The sequence below is a fragment of the Eleutherodactylus coqui genome, chromosome 4 (assembly GCF_035609145.1).
Source record: "Eleutherodactylus coqui strain aEleCoq1 chromosome 4, aEleCoq1.hap1, whole genome shotgun sequence".
Lineage (NCBI taxonomy): Eukaryota > Metazoa > Chordata > Amphibia > Anura > Eleutherodactylidae > Eleutherodactylus > Eleutherodactylus coqui.
The window spans coordinates 159,033,699-159,060,270 of record NC_089840.1 but is presented as its reverse complement, the minus strand read 5'-3'; the positions used below and the strand labels follow the sequence as shown (position 1 = coordinate 159,060,270).

Here is a 26,572-nt window from a genome sequence, read left to right as displayed (position 1 = left end):
GCTTTTCTTAATACATCCCAGAATTGTATATGCCTTTTTGGCTGCTGCATCACATTGTTGACTCTTGTTCAGTCTATGATCTATTAGTATACCCAAGTCTTTTTCACATGGTCTGCCGCTTAGCCCAATTCCTTCTATTCTGTATGTGTTTTATTCATTTTTCTTTCCCAGATGTAGGACTTTGCATTTCTCCTTGTTAAATACCATTCTGTTAGTCATTGCCCACTGTTCAAGCTGTTAGCTATCTCTCCTAGCTTTGTGTCATCAGCAAATTTGATCAGCTTTCCATCAATTCCCTCCTCCAGATCATTTATAAAAATGTTGAACAACACTGGGCCTAGGACAGAGCCTTGTGGTACCCCACTTAATACATTCTTCCATTTGGATGGGCAGCCATTTATGACCACTCTTTGAGCACGATCACTAAGCCAGTTGTGAATCCACCTAACAGTTGCCTTGTCAATCCCATATTTGGTCATTTTTTCAATGAGTATGCTATGAGATACTTTGTCAAATGCTTTACTAAAGTCAAGATATACTATATCTACCGCATTTTCCTGATCAACCCAGTTGGTGATACTGTCATAGAAGGAAATCAGATTATTCTAGCATGAGTTGTTTCATGCATACCCATGCTGGCTTTAGTTAATTACTCCATCTTTATCCAAGTACTTGCATACATGCTGTTTAATAATTTGTTCAAAGATCTTTTCCAGTATAGAAGTCAGGCTCACAGGCCTGTAGTTTCCTGGATCCACCACCTTCTCTTTTTTGAAGAAGAGGACAATATTTGCCCTTTTCCAATCTTCTGGGACTTCTCCTGTTCTCCAGGAACTTTCAAAGATTATGGCGAGTAGCTCAGCAATTACCTCTACTGCTTCCTTTAGTAATAGGAAGTAATTCATCTGGACTTGAATTCATTAAAGTTAGCTAAGTGTTCCCTCACCATCTCTCGGCTTATAGATATCCTGCATTCTTTTATTCTGCCAATAGCACAGGGAACATCAGTTGATGCTTAGTGAATATCTGCAGGGGAGCCGCGGCCCCTGCCAGTATTCACTACTAACATGGTGAGCGGCTGACGGCGGCGCCACAGACCGGCAAAAAAAAAAAAAAAAAATGGCCCAGGCCCGATCTGTGGACCGGTGGTTGGGGACCCCTGTTCTAGTCACTTTCCTTTACTGCAGCTCCCTGTCATATACCATCTTGATGGTCCGTTTTTTTTTTTTAGTTAAGGATCTACAATGTTTGTCTGCTGGGCGGACAGTTTAGTTTTCATTACCTTCTATATTCACCTAAATAAGCTACGGACCATAAGTATAGAATAAGGGCTCCTAACACTTGCGTTTTCCTGCATGTTTTTTTCACACAATATCGCTGTCTTTTTTCACGTAATTGTCAATGGAACTTTCTAATGTTAAAAACACATCTCACAAAAATTGCAAAGCACCAAGTTGTGATGCGTTTTTAACCTTAGAAAGTCTCATTGACAATCGCATGAAAAAAACGAGCAAGAAAAACGCAAGTGAGCAGGAGCCCTAAGGAGAATGAGCTGTGATCTCCTCTATTATAACTGTGTGGCAGGAGCTGTGTGATCATCATTTGTTACTGTGACAGGAGTGCTTGCCTGCCCCTCAACACCATTGCTATGGTAGATCCATGTGACAGCATCACACAAACTGAAATTGACTAGAAAACGAATCCATAACCCCCAAGCAAATCTGAGCAGGTCAGAACTGACATCATATGACCATCGGATTAAAAAAAAAAAGAAAAAAAAAAAAAAAGGCTTCGAGTTTTAGAAAGAAAGAACTAACCAGGGTATCACTAGCTCACCTATTTATATACTGGGGAAAGAGCGACATAATGAAGGACTTAAATCACCGGAGTGGCCCTTTAAGACTGAGGAAATTGTATTATATATTGTAGTCAAATATTGGGTGCAACCTTCATAAAATAAAATAACGACCGTTTCTTAAAATCGCCGTGATTTTATCCAGTTTCAGTGTTTGGTGGATGGTTGTCTAGAAAAATTCAAAACAAGTGGTGAGCGGAAAAAACATTTGATCAGATCCCATCTCTATCCATTTGATTTCCGGTTTGACAAGGCTAAAAGAAATAAAAGGTGAGTTTGGTTTATATTATATATGTGTGTGTGTGGATGGATATAGAGGGATAGAGGGATAGAGGGATAGAGGGATAGAGGGATAGAGGGATAGAGGGATAGAGGGATAGAGGGGTAGAGGGGTAGAGGGATAGAGGGGTAGAGGGGTAGAGGGATAGAGGGGTAGAGGGGTAGAGGGAGAGATGTAGAGGGAGAGATGTAGAGGGAGAGATGTAGAGGGAGAGATGTAGAGGGAGAGATGTAGAGGGAGAGATGTATATGAACCCGATGTCATAGAAACAGGACATTTTGCCCAAGCCTTCTGTAGGTCCTACATAGGAAAAGTAAAGGGGTCACAACTAGGGATGAGCGAGCGTACTCGGAAAAGCACTACTCGCTCGAGTAATTTGCTTTATCCAAGTATCGCTGTGCTCGTCCCTGAAGATTCGGGTGCCAGCACGGAGCAGGGAGCTGCAGGGGAGAGCGGGGAGGAACGGAGGTAAGATCTTTCTCTCCCTCTCTCCCGCCCGCTCTCCCCTGCTCCCCGCTGCGACTCACCTGTCAGCCGCAGCGGCACCCGAATCTTCAGGGACGAGCACAGCAATACTCGGATAAAGCAAATTACTCGAGCGAGTAGTGCTTTTCCGAGTACGCTCGCTCATCTCTAGTCACAACTCGAAAATTCAATGCTAAGTGCAAAAGTATTGGCACCGCTGTGTAATGTACCAAATCTAATTCTCTAACTTCCCAATGTCGTTCAAACATAAAATTTGTTGTACAAAACATAAAAGCTGTGATATGATTGGTTGTTAAATATTATACTGCTGAGGTAACATGAAAGCTGCGCTGTGATTGGTTGTTATATATTATACCGCTAAAGTCAAAGTAACCTTGACTTCATAAAATTTTCTGTGCAAACAACACAAACAAATATAATATACACACACATACATACAATAGGATGTATGTATGTGTGACCATAACTCATGAACTCCTGGAGCAATTTCAACCACACTTGGGGACAAAATTGAGGATGGATAACACAGCCCCACTTATCCTGGAAAATTCTAAATCTCCTTGCTCCCGGCTACTATAGCAGAGAGCCTAGAGCAGTGACCAGAGGCCCCAGTGAGCAGTCCCCGGGCATGTGATTGCAGTTATCCAGTGGTATAAAAAGATACCAATCTACCTTATTCATATTGCTACCTGTAATGCCTATGTAATTTATAAGAAGTTCGCGGGAACGCTTGCCTTCCTGCAATTCCAGGAGCAGTTTGTTGAGCGCCTTCTGTGTAAGACCGCCGTACCTCAGCAAGCTTACAAAGCTTCACAGAGCGTGACTTTCTACACCCCATCCCTGCCTCTGAGGTAAAAAATAAATACTCACGAAAAAGTGCAACAAGCATGGGAGCAGGAGGGATACCCGGTTTTATTGGCCCGTGTGCCCATCCCAACCAGGCTCTGTAATTACCCCTGTTTTGAGATATGCCACACAGTTTTACATTACTACTTTTATCTAAGATTTAGGGAATGCCAAAGTGGGGTATCCATTTTGGGGTCGGTAAGAGGCTTTATTCTGCAGCGCCATATTTTGACAGTGCTGTATTAGAAGCCCCGCACGGGTCTACCATACCAGGGAGAGCGGCTGCTCAGCTATCGGATGTCAGTGCGACCACGACATGTAAAAGACTGACAGAGAGAGGGGGCTCTGTGTTCGCGTGTTTCCAATGGGTTGCTATGGCACCCGGAGGCTTGGCCTATAGCTTCCAGATCTGCCAGCTTTGGTGGCTTATGAGGCTCAGCATCTGGCTGAGCTTAATATGCTTTCTAAAGAACTACTACATTAATGTATAACAGTGTATTAGAAGAGTCATAAAAAATGCTGATAATCAAGTGCCCCAGTGGGACAAAAAGTAAAAGTAAAAAAAATAAAATTTTAAATTAACATTTTAATAAATGTTAAATGTAAAAAAATAAAATTATAGATGTGGTATCGCTGCATTCGTAATGACACCAATTAAAAAATTAGTACATTATTTAGGATAAAAATACAAAGAATATGGTGAAAATTAGTTAATTTTGCCAATCTGACCTTACAAAGGAACGGAATAGAAAGTGATGAAAACGTCACATGGATCAACGAATCAAAATGTTATATGTTCCTGAAAATAGGATAAATGAAGACTAGAGTTCATTCCGCAAAAAAGGCCTCCTAGAGCAGCTCCTAAAAAAATAAAAAAAATAAAAAAAAAAAAAAAGGTTACACAATACATTATATGTACACATAAATGATTCCATTAAACTTCTCCCACAAAAAAACAAGCCCTCATATGGCTATGTCAAAGGAAAAGTTGTAAAGTTATAGCTTCTGGAATGACGCAATGAAAAGAAGTGATAAACTATTTGGTCATGAATGTGCAAACAGGCTTTGTCACAAAGGGATTAAAGGGGTTGTCTCGCGGCAGCAAGTGGGGTTATACACTTCTGTATGGCCATATTAATGCACTTTGTAATGTACATCGTGCATTAAATATGAGCCATACAGAAGTTATTCACTTACCTGCTCCGTTGCTAGCGTCCCCGTCGCCATGGCTCCGTCTAAATTCGCTGTCTTCTGGCGTTTTTAGACACGCTTGCGCTGTGCGGTCTTCTCCCCTTCAGCTCGGTCCAGGCACGAGCGGCGTTCTGGCTCCGCCCCCTTCTACGCGTCATCGCGTAGCTCCGCCCCGTCACGTGTGCCGATTCCAGCCAATCAGGACGCTGGAATCGGCAATGGACCGCACAGAGCCCACGGTGCACCTTGGGAGAAGACCCGCGGTGCATCGTGGGTGAAGACGTCGCAGAGCGGGGATTCGGGTAAGTAATAAAATTTTTTTTTTTTTTTAACACATCCCTTGGGGTTGTCCTGCGCCGAACAGGGGGGCCTATGGAAAAAAAAAAACCTGTTTCGGCGCGAGACAACCCCTTTAAAGAGACTGATGCAAAATACTGACTAGTACTGTCATGTGAAAGCTGCCGTAGTCCTCCTAATCAACTGGGCTCCTCCATAAAAGAAAGTGTTCTAAAAAGAGAAGGATTATTATGACAGACGGAAGTTTGTCACATTCAATGTAATTTATTATGTTTTCAGCTTTATTTTAAACCATTTGGTTATACTATTATTTATTTCATGTGCGTTTGCTTTTTATGTATTCATGGGCATTTTACCATGCACCATGTACACAAACTACAGAACTAATCTATATGTTTTTACAGCAAAATAAATCAAGAATGTTGCAAAGTGAAATCTCAGTCCATGGACATAACACCTGGAAATTTATTAGTGATGGAATCAATGAAGAGTATTGTTTCAACAATAGGTGATTATAGTTCTGCAGATGCCACAATTTCATCAACGCCACATTACAAGCCCAGGTAAATTTCACATCAAACTACTAATGACCACTTGTCTGTTTGTATGTGAGAGAGTCTCCTAGCTCGGCTCCCTGGCGATGTCATAGCCCTGCCGCCTGGTGATGTCTTAACTCTGCCCCTGGCACCCTTATGACAGGTCTTAACACACTGAGAATATAACTAAGCCGTTATTATGTCAGACACAACTCAGCGGTCCTGACAGATGACACTGACCTACCGTCATCACAGATATTCGCCGGGCTGAAGGACCGGTGGTGACGTCACTGCTATGGGAGGAGTTTGGTAGTACTGTATACTGGATAAGCCAAAAGAAAGTACCAGGACTGTGATGACATCACAGTTATGTAATCACCTGTGTGGGTGAAGTCAGGGATCACATGACCAGTGGCTCACCACTGTATCTGAGAGCTGTGTTTGTCGTGTGCAGTCAGCATAAATGTAGTAGAACTCCAAGTGGCTGTTTGTCCAATGTGCTGTGCGTGTAATGTGTATAGTCAGCATGGATGTATGTCATGTAGCACAGCTGTGTTTGTGACGCACATATCATGTAGCAGAGGTGAGTTTGTAACATGCGTTTGTACTGTTGCACAGTTGTGTCTGTCACGCATATAATGTAGCAGAACTGAGTTGGTACCATGCACATGTCAGTCAGGCGCATATCATATACCAAAGCTGTGTCTGTGATGGGCATGTCATGTACCAAAGCTGTGTCTGTGACGCCCATGTCATGTAGCAGAGCTGAGTTTGTAACTTGTGGATGTACTGTGGCACAGCTGTGTCTATCACGTTCATATAATGTAACAGAGCTGTGTTTATGCCATTTGCATGTCATGTCTGTCAGGCACATGTCATGTACCAAAGCTGTGTCTGTGTTGGGCATGTCATGTAGCAGAGCTGTGTCTGTCAGGCGCATGTTATGAAACACAGCTGTGTTTGTCTGTCACACGCCCATATACCACAGCTGCGTATGTGACGTGCATGTAGCAAAGCTGTGTGGGGCACTGTGTCACCAGAAACACTGGTACTATAATATCCTAATAATTCCTAACCAAACTACTAACGACCACTTGTCCGTTAATATGTATGTGAGTGAGTGATTCTCATGCTCCGCCCCCTGGCGCCGTCATAGGTCCGCCACCTGGCTCCATCATAGCTGGTTCTAACACACTGAGATTACAACTAAGCCATTATTATGTCGGACACAACTCAGCAGTCCTGACAGGAGACACCGACCTATCCCCACCATAGAGATCTGACAGGCTAAAGGACCTGTGGTGAAGTCACTGCTGTGGGAGGAGCCATTCTGGAGTTTGGTAGTACTGTATGCTGGATAAGCCAACAGAAAATACCAGGACCTATAATGACATCACCGACGTGATTAACGGTGTGGGTGTAGTCAGGGATCACATGACGAGGAGCTTGACACTGTATCCAGGAGCTGTGTGTCGTGTGCAGTCAGCATAAATATAATAGAGCTGTGAGTGGCTGTCTAATGTGCTGTGTGTGTAATGTGTATAGTCAGCATGGATGTATACCATGTAGCAGAGCTTTGTTTGTAACATGCGCATGTCATATAGTACAGCTGTGATTGTGAGGTGCATGTCATGTAGCAGAGCTGAGTTTGCAACATGCGCATGTACTGTGGCACAGCTGTGTCTGTCACACGCATGTGATGTAGCAGCTGTGTCTGTGCTGTCACGTGCATTTCGTGTAGCAGAGCTGAGTTTGTAACATGCACATGTCATGTAGCACAGCTGTATCTGTCACGTGTATATAATGTATCAGAGCTGAGTTTGTACCATGTGCATATCATGTTTGTCAGGCACATGGCATGTAGCAGAGCTGTGTCTGTCAGGCGCGTGGCATGTAGCACAGCTCTGTGTGTCTGTTACACGCCCATGTACCACAACTGTGTGTGTGACGTGCATATAGCAAAGCTGTGTGTTGCATTGCACAACCAGAAACACTGGTACTATAATTTCCTAATAACACCGCCCAACGATGATTTTGTTTTGGGCTTAAAATTAGCATATTTTTATGTATTTCAATCTGCTGAATTCAAAAATCACCATAAAAATGACCGATAAGCTCTTGTTTTGCAGATACAGTGACATGTCATATTTTAGAGTTTACATTTTTATTTTGTGGGATTTTTTGGGGGGGGTGGGGGTGGGGGGGGAGTTGTCACACCTCTCAACTGACATAACACAACGTTCTCCATATGTTTATGTAATAAATGTTGCTATGACTGAGTTTCATATTGTTTCTGTTTTTCCTTTTTTCAGAATTTCTGGTTTTGGAGTGCTTTTGAAGTGTAACATTTGCTATATCAAAATGCCACAAAAATGTGTAGATTTAGTGAATAATTTTTGTTACATTTGTGTTAACATTTTTGTCACAGAAATGCAATCTGACGCCTCTTTTGAAGACTGCCTATCATCAATATTTTGGTATGTAGGTGGGGGATCAGGATAAGTCATGGGCTCCACTTATATATGTTGCAACTCTTGTTCAGTTAACCCCTTCAGTGGCACGCCTGGAAATTTTCCGGAACAAGCTCCACTGCCCATAATGATATAGCCCGGGCTCTATGCGATCGCAGCATGTAAAGGGCTGACAGAGGGAGGGGGCTTCATCTGTCAGATGATAGCCGGGCACCAGCTCTTACAGCAGAGAACGAAGAAAACCTCCGATCTCTGCTGTTTAACCCTTTACATTCTGAGGTCTATGAGACCTCAGCATGTACAGGGCTGTCACCATCAGACCCCCGCAGTGTGATCGGGCAGTCTTAATGGGTCTCTGTGGAAGTTCCCTAAAGGAACAAAAAATTTTAAAAAGTTAAAAAAAAAAATTTGTAAAAAAATTGAAATGCAAGAACGCCACCTTTCTCCCTTTACTATGTAAAAAATTAAAAACAAAATTATACATGTGGAATCCCTGCATTCGCAATGACCCACAGAAGGAAGATAGTACATTATTTAACCCCTTAAAGGGGTTGTCTCGCGGCAAACCTCAAAATTTAACATTACCCCATTCCCCCTGTCACCCCCCTGGCCTAAAATAGCAATTTAAAGCGGTTTTTAAACCGCTTGCTACTCACCGATCCGACGAAATATGGAGTTATAAAATTCTTCTCCAAAGATGGCCGCCGGTCCTTTCCCAGGGATGCACTTCGGTTTTCTCCCATGGTGCACCGCGGGTCTTCTCCCATAGTGCACCATCGGCTCTGTGCGTTCCATTGCCGATTCCAGCCTCCTGATTGGCTGGAATCGGCACACGTGGCGGGGCGGAGCTACGCAATGATGCGTAGAAGGGGGCGGAGCCAGAACGCCGCTTGTGCCCGGGCCAAACAAGAAGCAGAAGACCCGCAGCGCAAGCGCGTCTAAAAACGCCAGAAGACATCAGAATTAGACGGATCCATGGCTAGCAATGGAGCAGGTAAGTGAATAACTTCTGTATGGCTCATATTTAATGCACGATGTACATTACAAAGTGCATTAATATGGCCATACAGAAGTGTATATCCCCACTTGCTGCCGCGAGACAACCCCTTTAATGATGCGGCCCCTCCCCCCCCCTTTTTCATTTTTTTTCTCCCCCTTTTAAAAAAATCATAACGCCTTTATTTATTCATCGACGTCGCTGAATGAGGGCCTGTTTTTTGCAGAGCGAGTTGTATTTAAAGTGATATTTAATCACATGTAATTGATAGATCACAGCACACACTTCACCTTGAATATATAGGGAAGACAATCCTGACCAGACGGTGCACGCTCATCAGAGATCCTGGATCCTGGATCGTGGTTTAAGCAGCAGAGTATATATGAGAGCAGCACTCCGGGGGTTTAAATCAAAGATCAAATCTTTATTGTGCCCACAACAACGTTTCAACCCTCCATCCGAGGGTCTTTATCAAGTTCTAAATGACATACACAGACTCCAACAATAAATAGCACCCCTAGCTCCACCTACACCAATCATAGACAACATACCACATTACAATTAAAACAGATCGATCTTCATTGGGTGAGTCAGTCTAATAACACCAGTGCAGCATATATAATTAAATCATATGTTAGTAGTGTCATACTCAGCGCTGTAATCAGGATGCCTCCGGTATAGTCGCTTGTCATTGACGTCCATCGCTTCCTCAACTCTCACTGGAGATCCCGCGGGATTAGCAGAGCGTTCCGTCTAGTGCCGTCACTATCGGCTGTCTATTTACACTGACTGCGCAAGCGCAAGATTCTAATGCCTATAGCACAGCGCCACAGCCAGAGAGCACTCAGTGTGATCAAATAACTAAGTCACACTTTCAACCTATTGTGCATGCGCAAGGCTACGGAGCACCTAAATGAATGAATGCAGTGCAGTAACGCCAATGGTGTAGAACTACGTCCACAGCGTAGTCGATACACGACTGAAATCCTCCACTCTCACATACACTATACTCAAGAGCAACTTGTTTACTGTCCAAGGTTACAATCCTTTCACCAATGGACAAAGACTTGTAAACGATTCACCAATTATTAACTATGCATAGTGTAAACTTCGCCTCCATTCTAATGCACCCAAAAGCAACATGTTTAATACCCAAAGTTGCAATCCTTTAGCCAATAGGCAAAGGATTGTAGGCAATTTACAAACCATTCACCATGCATAGTAAATATTATGGCTATATTCATCTGGTTAAACAATAATGTTGCCCATTCATATAGAACAGCCATGATGTTTATATTGAGACTCACTACATCTATCAATTATACTACCACTAATCAATATTATTCAATAAATTACTCTATTCATGCGTAGTGGGTCACCTGTTATAATAGGTTAACCACCACGCATTCTTCAACACAGGCAGATTATACAAAGCCACCATTTGCGCTCCATCATTAAATAATGGTAAAGTCTAAAACAGTCACAGTAAGTATGAAACACAAACATGATTCAATTTGCATCAATAATAGTTTAATTTAAACAATCTATATGGAACAAAGCACAAGTGTGAACTGCGTGAATACTGACTATGTCACCCAATGTGATCTGGAAAAAAAGCAGAAAGAACAGTTAATTAAAACATTGATTTAAAAACCAGAGTATGAATCAAGTAGCAAAACATCCATCAAAATCCTAATACAGATCATTTGAGATAGAATAATGGATTATAATTAGAGATGAGCGAGCACCAAAATGCTCGGGTGCTCGTTACTCGAGACGAACTTTTCGCGATGCTCAAGGGTTCGTTTCGAGTAACGAACCCCATTGAAGTGAATGGGCGACCCGAGCATTTTTGTATATCGCCGATATACAATAGTCACAGGCAGCAACGGATAGGGCAGGCGAGGGGCTACATGTTGGGCTGCATCTCAAGTTCCCAGGTCCCACTATTAAGCCACAATACCGGCAAGAGTGGGCCCCCCCCCCCCCCCTCCCAACAACTTTTACTTCTGAAAAGCCCTCATTAGCAATGCATACCTTTGCTAAGCACCACACTACCTCCAACAAAGCACAATCACTGCCTGCATGACACTCTGCTGCCACTTCTCCTGGGTAACATGCTGCCCAACCCCCCCCCCCCCCCCCACGACCCAGAGTCCACAGCGCACACCAAACTGTCCCTGCCCAGCCTTCAGCTGCCCTCATGCCACGCCACCCTCATGTCTATTTATAAGTGCGTCTGCCAGAGGAACCGCAGGCACACACTGCAGAGGGTTGGCACGGCTAGGCAGCGACCCTCTTTAAAAGGGGCGGGGCGATAGTCCACAATGCTGTACAGAAGCAATGAGAAATCCAATCCTGTGCCACCTCCATCTGGAGCTGCACACGTGGGCATAGCAATGGGGAACCTATGTGCCACACACTATTCATTCTGTCAAGGTGTCTGCATGCCCCAGTCAGACCGTGTTTTTTTTATAAATAGTCACAGGCAGGTACAACTCCGCAATGGGAATTCCGTGTGCACCCACAGCATGGGTGGCTCCCTGGAACCCACCGGTTGTACATAAATGTATCCCATTGCAGTGCCCTGGACAGCAGAGCTAACGTCAGATTAAATGCAGGTGGGCTTCGGCCCACACTGCATGCCCCAACCGGACCAGGGTTTTTAATTCATAGACACAGGCAGGTACAACTCCCTATTGTGAAGTCCCTGTGGACCGACAGCATGGGTGGGTGCCAGGAAGCCACCGGCGGTAAATAAATATATCCCATTGCATTGCCCATCACAGCTGAGGTAATGTCATGTTTAATGCAGGTGGGCTTCGGCCCACACTGCATGCCCCAGTCAGACCGGGGTTCTTTAGAAGTGGACAGATGCATTTACAACTCCCTGTGGACCCACAGCATGGGTGGCTCCCTGGAACCCACCGGCGGTACATAAATATATCCCATTGCAGTGCCCAACACAGCTGATGTTACGTCAGCTGTAATGCAGGTGGGCAAAAAATTAATTGGATTACACTGTAGGCGAGGGCCCCCAAAAATTGGTGTACCAACAGTACTAATGTACCTGAGAAAAATTGCCCATGCCCAACCAAGAGGGCAGGTGAAACCCATTAATCGCTTTGGTTAATGTGGCTTAATTGGTAACTAGGCCTGGAGGCAGCCCAGTCAAAATAAAAATTGGTTGAGGTGAAAGTTTCAACGCTTTAATGAGCATTGAAACGTATAAAAATTGTTTAGAAAAATTATATGACTCAGCCTTGTGGGCCTAAGAAAAATTGCCCGTTCGGCGTGATTATGTGAGGTTTCAGGAGGAGGAGCAGGAGGAGGAATATTGTACACAGATTGATGAAGCAAAAAGGTCCCCGTTTTGGATGGTGATAGAGAACGATGCTTCCATCCGCGGGTGCAGCCTACGTATTGTTTAGGTATCGCTGCTGTCCGCTGGTGGAGAAGAGAAGTCTGGGGAAATCCAGGCTTTGTTCATCTTGATGAGTGTAAGCCTGTCGGCACTGTCGGTTGACAGGTGGGTACGCTTATCCGTGATGATTCCCCCAGCCACACTAAACGCACTCTCTGACAAGAGGCTAGCCGCAGGACAAGCAAGCACCTCCAGGGCATACAGCGCGAGTTCAGGCCACGTGTCCAGCTTCGACACCCAGTAGTTGTAGGGGGCAGAGGCATCAGGGAGGACGGTCGTGCGATCGGCTACGTACTCCCTCACCATCCTTTTACAGTGCTCCCGCCAACTCAGCCTTGACTGGGGACCGGTGACACAGTCTTGCTGGGGAGCCATAAAGCTGGCAAAGGCCTTGGAATAATGTTCCCCTGCCTGCGCTGTACATGCTGCCTGATCTCTGCGCCTCCCCTGCTACCTGGGCCGTGGAAATGCGCCTTCAGCCACTAGCGCTGTCGGATGGGAAGTTTACCATCAGTTTGTCCACCAGCGCCCTGTGGTATAGCATCATTCTCGAACCCCTTTCCTCTTCGGGAATGAGAGTGGAAAGGCTCTCCTTATAGCGTGGGTCGAGCAGTGTGTACACCCAGTAATCCGTAGTGGCCAGAATGCGTGTAACGCGAGGGTCACGAGAAAGGCATCCTAAGATGAAGTCAGCCATGTGTGCCAGGGTACCTGTACGCAACACATGGCTGTCCTCACTCGGAAGATCACTTTCAGGATCCTCCTCCTCCTCCTCTGGCCATACACGCTGAAAGGATGACAGGCAAGCAGCATCTGTCCCCTCAGCAGTGGGCCAAGCTGTCTCTTCCCCCTCCTCCTCATGCTCCTCCCCCTCCTCCTCAACGCGCTGAGATATAGACATGAGGGTGCTCTGACTATCCAGCGACATACTGTCTTCCCCCGCCTCCGTTTCCGATTCCAAAGCGTCTGCCTTTATGCTTTGCAGGGAACTTCTCAAGAGGCATAGCAGAGGAATGGTGACGCTAATGATTGCAGCATCCCCGCTCAGCATCTGGGTAGACTCCTCAAAGTTTCCAAGGACCTGGCAGATGGCTGCCAACCAGGCCCACTCTTCTGTAAATAATTGAGGAGGCTGACTCCCACTACGCCGCCCATGTTGGAGTTGGTATTCCGCAATAGCTCTACGCTGCTCATAGAGCTTGGCCAACATGTGGAGCGTAGAGTTCCACCGTGTGGGCACGTCGCACAGCAGTCGGTGCACTGGCAGATTAAACCGATGTTGCAGTGTCCTCAGGGTGGCAGCGTGCGTGTGGGACTTGCGGAAATGTGCGCAGAGCTGGCGCACCTTTCCGAGCAGGTATGACAAGTGTGGGTAGCTTTTCAGAAAGCGCTGAACCACCAAATTAAAGACGTGGGCCAGGCATGGCACGTGCGTGAGGCTGCCGAGCTGCAGAGCCACCACCAGGTTACGGCCGTTGTCACACACGACCATGCCCGGTTGGAGGCTCAGCGGCGCAAGCCAGCGGTCGGTCTGCTCTGTCAGACCCTGCAGCAGTTCGTGGGCCGTGTGCCTCTTATCTCCTAAGCTGAGTAGCTTCAGCATGGCCTGCTGACGCTTGCCCACCGCTGAACTGCCATGCCGCGCGACACCGACTGCTGGCAACGTGCTGCTGCTGACACATCTTGATTGCGAGACAGAGGTTGTGTAGGAGGAGGAGGAGGAGGGGGGTTTAGTGGAGGAAGCATACACCGCCGCAGATACCACCACCGAGCTGGGGCACGCAATTCGGCGGGTGGGTAGGACGTGAGCGGTCCCAGGCTCTGACTCTGTCCCAGCCTCCACTAAATTCACCCAATGTGCCGTCAGGGAGATATAGTGGCCCTGCCCGCCTGTGCTTGTCCACGTGTCTGTAGTTAAGTGGACCTTGGCAGTAACCGCATTGGTGAGGGCGCGTACAATGTTGCGGGAGACGTGGTCGTGCAGGCCTGGGACGGCACATCGGGAAAAGTAGTGGCGACTGGGAACTGAGTAGCGCGGGGCCGCCGCCGACATCATGCTTTTGAAAGCCTCCGTTTCCACAAGCCTATAAGGCAGCATCTCAAGGCTGATCAATTTGGCAATGTGCACGTTTAACGCTTGACCGTGCGGGCGCGTGGCGGCGTACTTGCGCTCGCGCTCAAACAGTGGCGCTAGCGACGTCTGGACGCTGCGCTGAGAGACATTGCTGGATGGGGCTGAGGACAGCGGAGGTGAGGGTGTGGGTGCAGGCCAGGAGACGGTAGTGCATGTGCCCTGAGAGGGGGGTTGGATCTCAGTGGCAGGTTGGGGCACAGGGGGAGAGGCAGTGGTGCAAACCGGAGGCGGTGAACGGCCTTCGTCCCACTTTGTGGGGTGCTTGGCCATCATATGCCTGCGCATGCTGGTGGTGGTGCCTCCCCAGCTGATCTTGGCGCGACAAAGGTTGCACACCACTGTTCGTCGGTCGTCAGGCGTCTCTGTGAAAAACTGCCACACTGTAGAGCACCTTGACCTCTGCAGGGTGGCATGGCGCGAGGGGGTGCTTTGGGAAACAGTTGGTGGATTATTCGGTCTGGCCCTGCCTCTACCCCTGGCCACCGCACTGGCTCGGCCTGTGCCCACACCCTGACTTGGGCCTCCGCGTCCTCGGCCGCGTCCACGTCCTCTAGGCCTACCCCTACCCCTCAGCATGCTGTATTACCAGTAATGCAGAAACAGAACGCTGTAATTAAATGTGCCGCTTATTGGCCTGTGGTTGGAGGCTGACTTCGCTTACGGAACGCCAAGAAATAATTTGGCGCAAGCCTGCTGTAACACTTAGCTGGCTGCGTATGATTTTGTAGAACTACTACACCCAGCACAGACAGACCCAGAACACTGAGCACAGTCACAGGCAGGCCAAATAGATTTTTTGCCCAAAATTTTTTTTGCAAAGGCGCGCTGCCTATATTCAATCAATATGTCTTCTGTCCCTGGAGTATGTCAAAGAACTGCAGAGTGTTGCACTGTGGACTGCAATACAGCAGTGATTTCACAGCCCAGATAGAGCCGGGAAATAATTTGGCGCAACCCTGCTGTAACAGCTGGCTGCGTATGATTTTGTAGAACTACTACACGCAGCACAGACAGACCCAGAACACTGAGCACAGTCACAGGCAGGCCAAATAGATTTTTTGCCCCAAATTTTTTTGCAAAGGCCCACTGCCTATATTCAATCAATATGTCTTCTGTCCCTGCCTACGCACTTCTGTCCCTGGAGTATTACTGCAGGGCGCAATGCTCTGCATGGCCGATATACCAAAAAAAAAAAATGTGCAACACTGCACAAAGCAGCCTCCACAGCACTGCACATGGTTAGATGTGGCCCTAAGAAGGACCGTTGGGGTTCTTGAAGCCTAAAATACTCCTAACACTCTCCCTATAGCAGCTCCACCAAGATAGCACTTTCCCTCCTCTATGTCAGAGCGCATCTGTGGCGAGCCGCGTGAGGGGCCAATTTTTATACTCGGGTGACACCTGATCTCGCCAGCCACTCACTGCAGGGGGGTGGTATAGGGCTTGAACGTCGCAGGGGGAAGTTGTAATGCCTTCCCTGTCTTTCAATTGGCCAGAAAAGTGCGCTAACGTCTCAGAGATGAAAGTGAAAGTAACCCGAACATCGCGTGGTACTCGTTACAAGTAACGAGCATCTCGAACACGCTAATACTCGAACGAGTATCAAGCTCGGATGAGTACGTTCGCTCATCTCTAATATAATCCACATTTAGGCCACTAGGGGCCAACGCATCCAGCTTAAAGATCCATTTCGCTTCCAGCAATTTTAGTTTTTGTTCTCTGTTACCACCTCTTATATCCCTGTCCACTGAGTCAATAACCTTAAATTGCAACTGACTAATGGAGTGATTATGGTCCTCAAAATGCTTGGGGATAGGAAGATCTTGTTTTTTAGTTCTAATGTTGCTTTTATGGTTAGCTATCCGTTTGCGAACCTCCGTAATGGTTTGACCCACATATTGGAGGCCGCACGGACAGCTAATCAGATAAACAACAAACGCTGACCAACAGCTATACCAGCCATGTACGTACACTACCGTTCAAAAGTTTGGGATCACATTGAAATGTCCTTATTTTTGAAGGAAAAGCACTGTACTTTTCAATGAAGATAACTTTAAACTAGCCCTAACTTTAAACAAATGCACTCTATACATTGCTAATGTGGTAAATGACTATTCTAGCTGCAAATGCCTGTTTTTTTGTGCAAAATCTACAAAGGTGAATAGAGGCCCATTTCCAGCAACTATCACTCCAGTGTTCTAATGGTACAATGTGTTTGCTCATTGGCTCAGAAGGCTAATTGATGATTAGAAAACCCTTGTGCAATCATGTTCACACATCTGAAAACAGTCTAGCTCGTTACAGAAGCTACAAAACTGACCTTCCTGTGAGCAGATTGAGTTTCTGGAGCATCACATTTGTGGGGTCAATTAAACGCTCAAAATGGCCAGAAAAAGAGAACTTTCATCTGAAACTCGACAGTCTATTCTTGTTCTTAGAAATGAAGGCTATTCCATGCGAGAAATTGCTAAGAAATTGAAGATTTCCTACAACGGTGTGTACTACTCCCTTCAGAGGACAGCACAAACAGGCTCTAACCCGAGTAGAAAAAGAAGTGGGAGGCCGCGTTGCACAACTAAGCAAGAAGATAAGCACATTAGAGTCTCTAGTTTGAGAAACGGACGCCTCACAGGTACCCAACTGGCATCTTCATTAAATAGTACCCGCAAAACACCAGTGTCAACATCTACAGTGAAGAGGCGGCTGCGGGATTTTGGGCTTCAGGACAGAGTGGCAAAGAAAAAGCCATATCTGAGACTGGCCAATAAAAGAAAAAGATTAAGATGGGCAAAAGAACACAGACATTGGACAGAGGAAGACTGGAAAAAAGTGTTGTGGACGGATGAATCCAAGTTTGAGGTGTTTGGATCACAAAGAAGGTTTGTGAGACGCAGAACAAATTAAAAGATGCTGGAAGAATGCCTGACGCCATCTGTTAAGCATGGTGGAGGTAATGTGATGGTCTGGGGTTGCTTTGGTGCTGGTAAGGTGGGAGATTTGTACAGGGTAAAAGGGATTCTGAATAAGGAAGGCTATCACTCCATTTTGCAATGCCATGCCATACCCAGTGGACAGCGCTTGATTGGAACCAATTTCATCCTACAACAGGACAATGACCCTAAACACACCTCCAAATTGTGCAAGAACTATTTACAGCAGAAGCAGGCAGCTGGTATTCTATCGGTAATGGAGTGGCCAGCGCAGTCACCAGATCTGAACCCCATTGAGCTGTTGTGGGAGCAGCTTGACCGTATGGTACGCCAGAAGTGCCCATCCAACCAATCCAACTTGTGGGAGATGCTTCTAGAAGCGTGGGGTGCAATTTCACAAGCTTACCTCAACAAATTAACAGCTAGAATGTCAAAGGTGTGCAATGCTGTAATTGCTGCAAAAGGAGGATTCTTTGACGAAAGCAAAGTTTGATGTAAAAACAATGTTATTTCAAATACAAATCATTATTTCTAACCTTGTCAATGTCTTGACTCTATTTTCTATTCATTTCACAACGCATGGTGGTGAATAAGTGTGACTTTTCATGGAAAACACAAAATTGTTTGGGTGACCCCAAACTTTTGAACGGTAGTGTATATAAAACCGTTTCCCAGACCTCGGATGTACGAAACTGTCACCTTTAGCCATGTTATGGCAGGCTGCACATCCGAGACACGGAAAGTTGCCATTTCTGACAGGGGCCAATGTTCTCTGTATAGACCCCAGAGGGAGAGAGGAAGACGTGTGAACCAAACGGTCCTTTAGATTGCGTGCCCGTTTGTATGCCATCATAGGTGGACAGGTAAATTCCGTGATCTCAGGATGGCACCTCGAAAGTGATATTTAAAGTACCATATAATGTACTGAAAAACTCAAAATTCTAAGTGGAGTAAAATGAAAAAAAAAAAGACAACATTCCACCATCTTTCAGTGCGTTTTGTTTCTACGGCACACAAACTGTATCAAAAAAGATATTATAACTTTATTCTATGGGTCAGTACGATCACTACAATACCAAACTTGTGTATATATATATTTATTTTTTTTTTATTTTGCTGTAGCACTTGTATTTTTTTTTTCAAAGACATTTAATTTTTTTAAAAATATTTGTGCTGCATTTTTCGTGCGCAACAACTTTTTAAATTTTTCCGGTGACGTTGTTGTGCGATGGCTCATTTTTTGCGGGATGTACTGTAGTTTATGTTAGTACTAGAGATGAGCGAGTATACTCACTAAGGCTAACTACTCGAGCGAGTAGTGCCTTAGCCGAGTATCCTCCCGCTCGTCTGTAAAGATTCGGCTGCCGGCGCAGGTGACAGGAGAGTTGCGGCATTGAGCAGGGTGAGCGGGGGGGAGGGAGGGAGAGAGAGATCTCCCCTCCGTTCCTCCCCACTCTCCCCCACCGCTCCCCGCCCCCCGAATCTTTACAGACGAGCGGGAGGATACTCTGCTAAGGAACTACTCGCTCGAGTAGTTCCTTAGCTGAGTATCTCCCCGCTCATCTCTAAAGATTCGGGGGGGCGGCGCGGGTGACAGGTGAGTTGCGGCAGGGAGCGGGCAGGAGAGAGGGAGATCTCCCCTCCGTTCCTCCCCACTCTCCCCCGCCACTCCCCGCCCCCCGCCGGCCGCTGAATCTTTAGAGACGAGCGGGGACATACTCGGCTAAGGCACTACTGAATCGAGTAATTTGCCTTCGCGAGTATACTCGCTCATCTCTAGTTAGTACCAATTCGGCATACAAGACTTTTTCATTGTTTTTTATTGCATTTTTTCTGTGAGACAGGGTGATTGAAAAAGTGCATTTCTGGCATTCTTTATTTATTTTTATTTTTTTTTGGGACTACGTTCACCGTATGCGCTACTTTGATAGACCGGACCTTTACGGACGCGGTGATACCAAATATGTATTTTCTTTTATGATTTTAGATTTTTTTTATTGTAGACATGGCAAAAGGAGGGTAGTTTAAACTTTTATTAATTAAAAAAAAAAACTTTATTGATCTTATTTTTACTTCTTTTTTGATCGCTAATGCAGTATGACATAATACTTGATGATTGCTCTTATTGACAGTGGGGTCAGCTGTAATAAACGGCTGGCGCTCGCGTTGTATGAAGAGAGGCTGTGCCGCGATCTCTCTTCATACATCCTCCGACGCTGCAGGACGTAAATGTATGTCCTGGAGCAAGAAGAGGTTAATCTGTAGGGTGCACAGCATGGGAGAAAAAATTTAAAACCTGGCAAAAATAGCTAATTTGTATCTCCCCGATACAAAAAGCGGAATAGAAAGTGATCAAAATTCTGCACAGATCAATTAATGGTACTAATAAAAGCACAACTCATCCCGCAAATTAAAAACCCTTACACAGCTCCGTTGATAAAACAAAATTAAAATGCTAGTGGTCTTTGAATGCAGCGAATAAAAATATATATATATTTTTTTTCTTTTTAAACTGTGAAAAACTAGCGAAAAAAAGAAAAAAATATAATTTGGTATTGTCATAAACGTACTAGCCTGTAAAATTGCTTTACCCCTTTCCAATCCAATTTTGGATTGAGGGTTTCCCAAAAGGCTTTCTCTTTTTGCTGTTATACAACAGTGCCATCTGCTGGCTAAAGCCAGTGTGTGTGCGCCAGAGAGGCTCCAACAGCGGAGTGGCTGGCAATAGACGGTAAGAATACCCTGTCGGATGTCTTCTGACATTGGAGCTGTACAGACTTGGTATCACCGGAATCATGTTGACTTAGAGGATATTGTTGTCACGTTATTTATTCTGCACACTGAACGCCGTAAAAATGAAATCCAAAAAACTGGCAAAATTTATTTTTTCCCCCTATCTCCCTACATTTTTAAACAAAAGTTATGCAATACATTATAGATACCGAAAAATGATGCCATCAAAAAATACAACTTGTCCTGCAAAAAACAAGCCCTCATATGGCTGTCGATGGAAAAATGAAAGAGTTATGGCTTTTGAAACGCAACTGGAAAATTAGTTGAAATTAAATGATTGGCCCATTAAAAAAACCTACTCTGGTAGGTCTGACAAGGTGGTAAGAAACAGGTCACTGAAGGGGTTAAACTACGAGAGGCTGAAAAGTAAAAAACGATCGATGGCTTTTGTTGTGCCTATGGTTTGGTGGTAGCCTACAAACCATAAAGATGTCTGCTATTTCTGCTCGACTCCGCCTATAAAGGCAGGATTTTTCAATTAAGAAAACAGGAACAGTTCAATACCCGAATCATTCATCTACTATTTGACCTATTTTACATTCATAGAGTTTACCAGTTCCTACTCCACCCCAACATTATGAGCTTGAAGTAGAAAATGAAGAAAGTTTGGAAAAAGAACCCAACAAGCCTTCGACATACCATGATCCTGACTTTGAGGTAAAAGATGATCCACCACACAGACTGAGTCAAGCGGAATTGAGTGATCTCATGCTAGACCTTGACTTGTCAAAGGAGAAGGCGGAACTTCTGGGGTCAAGACTACAGCAATGTAATCTTCTCCAATGTGATGTCAGGGTCTCACAGTACAGAGAACATCAGGGGGATCTGCTTCCTTTTTTTGAGAAGAGAAACAATCTGGTTGTTTGCTGCAATGTTAATGGCTTGATGAAATGTTTGAATTTGAACCATGATCCAACTGAATGGAGGCTAATTATAGACTCCCCCAAGCTTATTTGAAAGCTGTATTACTTCACAACAGTAACTGTCGTCCTTCTATTCCTGCTGGTCATGCAGTTCGCATGAAGGAGACATGCAAACATGACAGCCCTCACCTCAATCAAATATGCTGAACATAAGTGGAAAATTTGTGGTGATCTAAAAGTCATCACTGTACTCTTAGGAATGCAACTGGAGTACACTAAATACTCTTGCTTTTTATGTATGTGAGACAGTAGGGATAGGAAATCACATTACATTCAAGCGGACTGGCCTGCAAAATCTTGATTCTACCGAGAAAAATGTTGCCGAGCCTCTCGTGGACCTAAAAGATGTTCTTCTTCCATCTATTCATATAAAGCTGGGTTTAATGACATTTTTTTGTCAAAGGTATGAACCAGGAAAGGACAGTGTTTAAGTACTTGAGACAAATTTCCTAGATTGAGTAATGCAAAGTTTAAGGAAGTCATTTTTGTTAGGCCACAAATTTGACAACTTGTAAAGGATCCTGTGTTTTTGCCTAAGTTTTGAAGGGAAAAAGAAAATGAAGCTTGACAAGCCTTAAAGGGAGTTATTCATGAATTCTTAGCAACAAAAAAGATAACTACACTCAGTTGGTGACACTACTTCTGGAAAAATACCATCAACTCGGATACAACATGTCCTTTAAAATCCATTTTCTCCACTCCCATCTAGACTTTTTCCCTCCTAGTTGTGGAGCGGTCAGTGATGAACACTGAGAAAAATTCCACAAGAAATTTCTGTAATGGAACAAAGATATCAGGGTCATTGTAATGAAGCAATACTTGCAGATTACTGCTAGTCTGTTTCTATGGATGCTCCGGAACTCACTTACAAGAGGCAAGCCAAAAATAAACCATGATCTCATGAAGTCACTACATGGCTCTCTTCAAAACGAACCACCTGCCAGGAATTCTTTCATCAATTTAGAACTCTTTGAAAGTGCATTTGAATTTTTTTCCAATGGCAGTTACTTTCTATGTTGTTAGCATATGTAATTAAAATGTATCATTTTGGGGAGAGCGTGCCTAGCCAGCGGTGGGACCAGAAGCAGCACCCAAAGCTCCTGGCCGTGCAACATAAAAAAACGGACTTTGACCCGGTACAAGGGCTCCCACAGGTCCGAAAACAGTCCCACAGATTACACCAGACCCAGAGCTGTGGAACGAGACCCTCCGTGGGCCTCTAACCGACACCGTGATACCGCGGCCCACAGGACAAGGCGCATCCCCGGGCTAGATTTGCAGATGCGGCCGACCGAAAGGTTAAGGCTGGCCGTGAATAACATCAGAGGGCCGCCTCAAAAGAACACCGGAGACTGCAACGCACACCCGCGGACCGATCCGACCAGGCGGGAACGGAAAACGGAGACCCCCGAGGGGTACCACAGGTGAAAACTAGCCGGAGCCCGCAGCAGAGAAAAGCGGCGCAAGGTAGTTACCCCCCTCCCCCCCCCCCCCCCAAGTGCAGTGCAGAAGTCCCCAATACCCACAGTGAACGCACTCCAGCCGCGGCTCACACCGGCCATACCAACGCCGCCTGACCACATCTTAGCAGCGGCCACATACTTAACAGGGGCTACCCCCCTCCCCCACGGCCTGAACAGAGGCCCTCCACCCCACATTGCCGACCCACAGCACAGCAGAAAAGACTCACCGGGGTTACAGCTCCCAGCTGAGCAGAATCTCCAGGGGCAGCATAACAAGCAGGCACAGCGGAGGATTAGAGCCCAGATCCCGTCCCTGTGTGGAGCAGCGGCCATCTTTCCTCCCCCAAGCTAATAAACTGCCAACTTGCTGCAGACCAACAAGGTCACAAACTTCCCCACCAGTAATATAAAAAGTGCAGACAGAAGGGGAACTGGGGCCAGCACCTCCATATAAGTTAAAGAAAAGAGCAGGAGCAAAACCCCCATCATTGTCTCTCGGCAGCTCCTAATATAATATACTACTGAGCCACAGCATACGCCTGGCTACAGATTATTGCAAAACAGCACCACCTAGTGGATGAAAACCACACTTGCAGCAACTGAGCTCAGGACCCCCTCTGCCAGCAGCAATATACACTATCGCAAGCAGACAAAAGCCCATACATATAACAAACTCATCAGAGGCAGCAACAGGCCAAGAAAGCAACCAGAACCTTGCTCCCACATTGCAACTCAGAACTGAGCGCAAGCAGGGCAACGCCAGCAACATCTACTTACACGTATCTGACCAACCTGCACGTACAGATCTAACTGCGACTGAAAAACCGCACAGAACCACCCGCGGCCGGGTACCCCTCCCCCCCACATAAATACGGGTTCATACGTAGCCAGTGAAATGGCCACGGTCCTTCCATGAGCTGCGCTCTAGCTCCGTCCCAGTAAAATAGGACAGAAGAACAGCATAATACTGAACTGAACAACAATAAAGATATAACATGTCAAGGAGGATCAGCAAACAGAACAAAGGACAAACCGCATCTCAGTGTACATTACCGGAGCTATTTTCAAGCAACCAGTTCACTCCACTGACCCAAATGGAGCAATCAGTACCTAACCAGAGCCCGGAGAACCTACTCACCGCAAGTCAGAACAACGACTCAACCAGCACCTCGCAAACTCCAGACCTCTCAGCCTCGGAAACCGCACTCCTCACCCACATCACAAAACTGTTCCGAGAAGAACTACAAATGGCAGTACACGACATCTCCAAACAAATTAATGATTTAGGGCAACGCACCAACGATCTCAAACAGAAAACGGACGACATCATCGACGCCCTAGACCATGAGAGAACGAGATGGGGCGATTATGCAGAAAGAGTGGAAGCCCTTGAACTCAAATGCGAGGACCTTGAAAACCGGAGCAGAAGAGCCAACATTCGCATCTGAGGCTTCCCGGAATCAATTACCAACTTAAAAGAAGCCGCAACAAACCTATTCTCCGCTCTTCTCCCCCAAATAGCTCATGAATCTTTCCGTATGGATAGAATACACTGCGCCCTCTCCAAACCGATCAACTCGAATCTCCCAAGAGACACAATACTCAAACTACACTATCCCGAGATGCGAGACCAACTGCTCGCAGCAGCACGCAATTTGGAATCACTCCCCGGAGTCCCCACATCTGTCCAAATCTTTGCAGATATCGCCCCATCCACTCTAGCCAAACGGCGAGCCTTAAAACCAATTACTCTAGCCTTACAACAGGCGAATATCCGATATCCTTGGAACTTTCCCTTTGCATTACTGGTCAGCATCAATCAAAGGCCCTACTCCATCAGATCCCTGGAAGAAGGAAAGCGAATACTGGAAGAAGAACGCATCGCCTTCGAAAGCGAAATTACCAGACCACCCAGACCACAAAGACCAACTTGCTCCTGGACCACGGCGGGGACCTCACACCGAAGAGCGACACCGACCGAAAACCGAAACCTGAATGCCTGAAACAGATATGTATCATCTATGTCTTATTACAAATGACTGAGTGGGCTTGGGACCACCTGGGCCCCCCCCAACAGGGGACTGGGGATGTCTGGGGGCCCACTCATTATCTGCTTGACCCCCGGAAAAAGAAACACCACAAATAGACGACCACGTAAATGCTCAGACGGTCCTCTATATCTATGCATATGGACATTTTCTTCTCCGCTCACGGTTATGTCGTCAGCGGATCATTGTTCTACAAGTTATAACATATAGTAAAAGCCTGTCTGCTTGTCGGTGCGTGTCCGAGGCGGGCCCAGTAGCACCCCAAACACACGTATGAGACCGCCAGAGAATCAAACAGGGCATACATAGCACCAAAATGCTCTGGGGGCCGCCCGGACGGGCGCCGAACTAGACAGAATACAGAGCCCTCGGGCTGTTCAGTTCGTTTAAGTTTAAGTTCAACGAACTAAAGTTATAGGTTCATTCACTTCTGTTAACTCTATCCTGTGACTTAGCACTGGGACGGGGCGGAGGTACTTGATGACCTCTCCCTTCCAGACTATGGATGCTTCCCTCCAGATGTTAAGAGGGAAGCCCAGTTTGGGACTCCTTGGGTTTTGGAACCCAATTCGGGTCACTAATCTGACCCTTGTTACACTGTATTTTATGTTATTTACTATGCAGAAATGTGATTCCACACTGTGTTCACACACCACACATCACTATGTGAGCCCCCAAGAGACACAACAAAATACTAAGCAAGCTCAGCCCCCCCCCTCCACACCACAATGGCCACCATAATATCACACAATGTCAAAGGATTCAACTCCCCACTTAAAAGGAAAAAAGCGTTTATGCAATACATTAAAAACAGACCTGACATTATCTGCCTCCAAGAAACTCGCTTTACGTCCTCTTCAGCCCCCAGATACCTCCACCCCCAATACTCCCGCTTCTATTCCTCGGTAACAACAAAAAAACAGGGAGTTGTAATCCTCCTACACAATTCATTTCCCATAACAATTGATAAAGTAGAGCTAGATGCCTCTGGAAGATATATCATTCTACAAGGCATACTGCACAAGCAAAAGGTAATCATAGTGAATTCATACGCCCCAGTCGATAACCCCTACAAACTATTTATGCATATCTCTAGAAAAATCAAAGCACTACCTCAAGCCTCAATCTACTGGATGGGGGACTTCAACATGGTCCTGTCACCGACCTTGGACCGCTCCTCCCACAGTCAAGACAAAATCAGCCTTTCCCAAAGGGCCACAATAACCTCTACACTAAAAGAATTAGCACTAGCGGACAGCTGGAGAGAGACCCACAGTGTGCACAAAGGCTATACTTTCTTCTCAGCTCCACATAAATCATATTCACGTATTGACTAGACATTAGTATCAACTCATGTCCTACCTTCCCACAAGCCAGACACATCCCCTGCGCATGGTCAGATCATGACATCGTCCTCACGCAATTCATAAATTCACCCCCCCCCCCCCGACCTAATACCAGAAGATGGAGGCTCAATGAATCCCTATTAAAAGATCCTATAACCCATACCCAAATCTCAGAAAAACTCAATGAATTCATAACATTCAACGATAATGAAGCATCTCAACCGGTGTGGATTTGGCTGGCACACAAAGCGTTTATGAGAGGACAGATATCTAAAATCGCTTCCATTAAAAAAAGAGAAAAATCACAAGCTTTGCAAGCCTTGGAGAGGCGACTGGCACTATTAGAAGTTGCTAACCAACAACGCCCCAGTATAGCTCTGATCAAAAACATACGAGACACTAAACTCCAAATTGACCTCCTCTATACATCCCAGGCGGAAAGAGCATTGCAATGGACACAATCAATCTACTTTAAGTTAGCTAACAAACCCGATAAATTACTAGCGGCACGCTTAAGAGCAAAAGAAAAAATCAATTCGGTCCACTCTATCA

The 26,572-nt window shown here is 45.8% G+C and overlaps 1 protein-coding gene and 1 long non-coding RNA gene across 2 annotated transcripts in view; one reads left to right on the top strand and one right to left on the bottom strand.

The window, feature by feature from the left end:
- Positions 1-26,572, top strand: part of ZNF511 (zinc finger protein 511) — a 54,397-nt gene that overhangs the window by 14,411 nt on the left and 13,414 nt on the right. Inside the window, exons 3-4 of the mRNA XM_066600338.1 lie at positions 2,001-2,125; positions 5,360-5,518. Coding sequence (XP_066456435.1) covers positions 2,001-2,125; positions 5,360-5,518 — 284 coding nt within the window. The remainder of the gene's footprint in view (positions 1-2,000; positions 2,126-5,359; positions 5,519-26,572) is intronic.
- LOC136625817 (uncharacterized) lies at positions 10,468-23,127 on the bottom strand. The gene is made up of 2 exons (XR_010792582.1): positions 22,854-23,127; positions 10,468-10,564 (listed from the first exon to the last, which is right to left on the bottom strand). It is a non-coding gene; the product is annotated as an uncharacterized lncRNA (long non-coding RNA).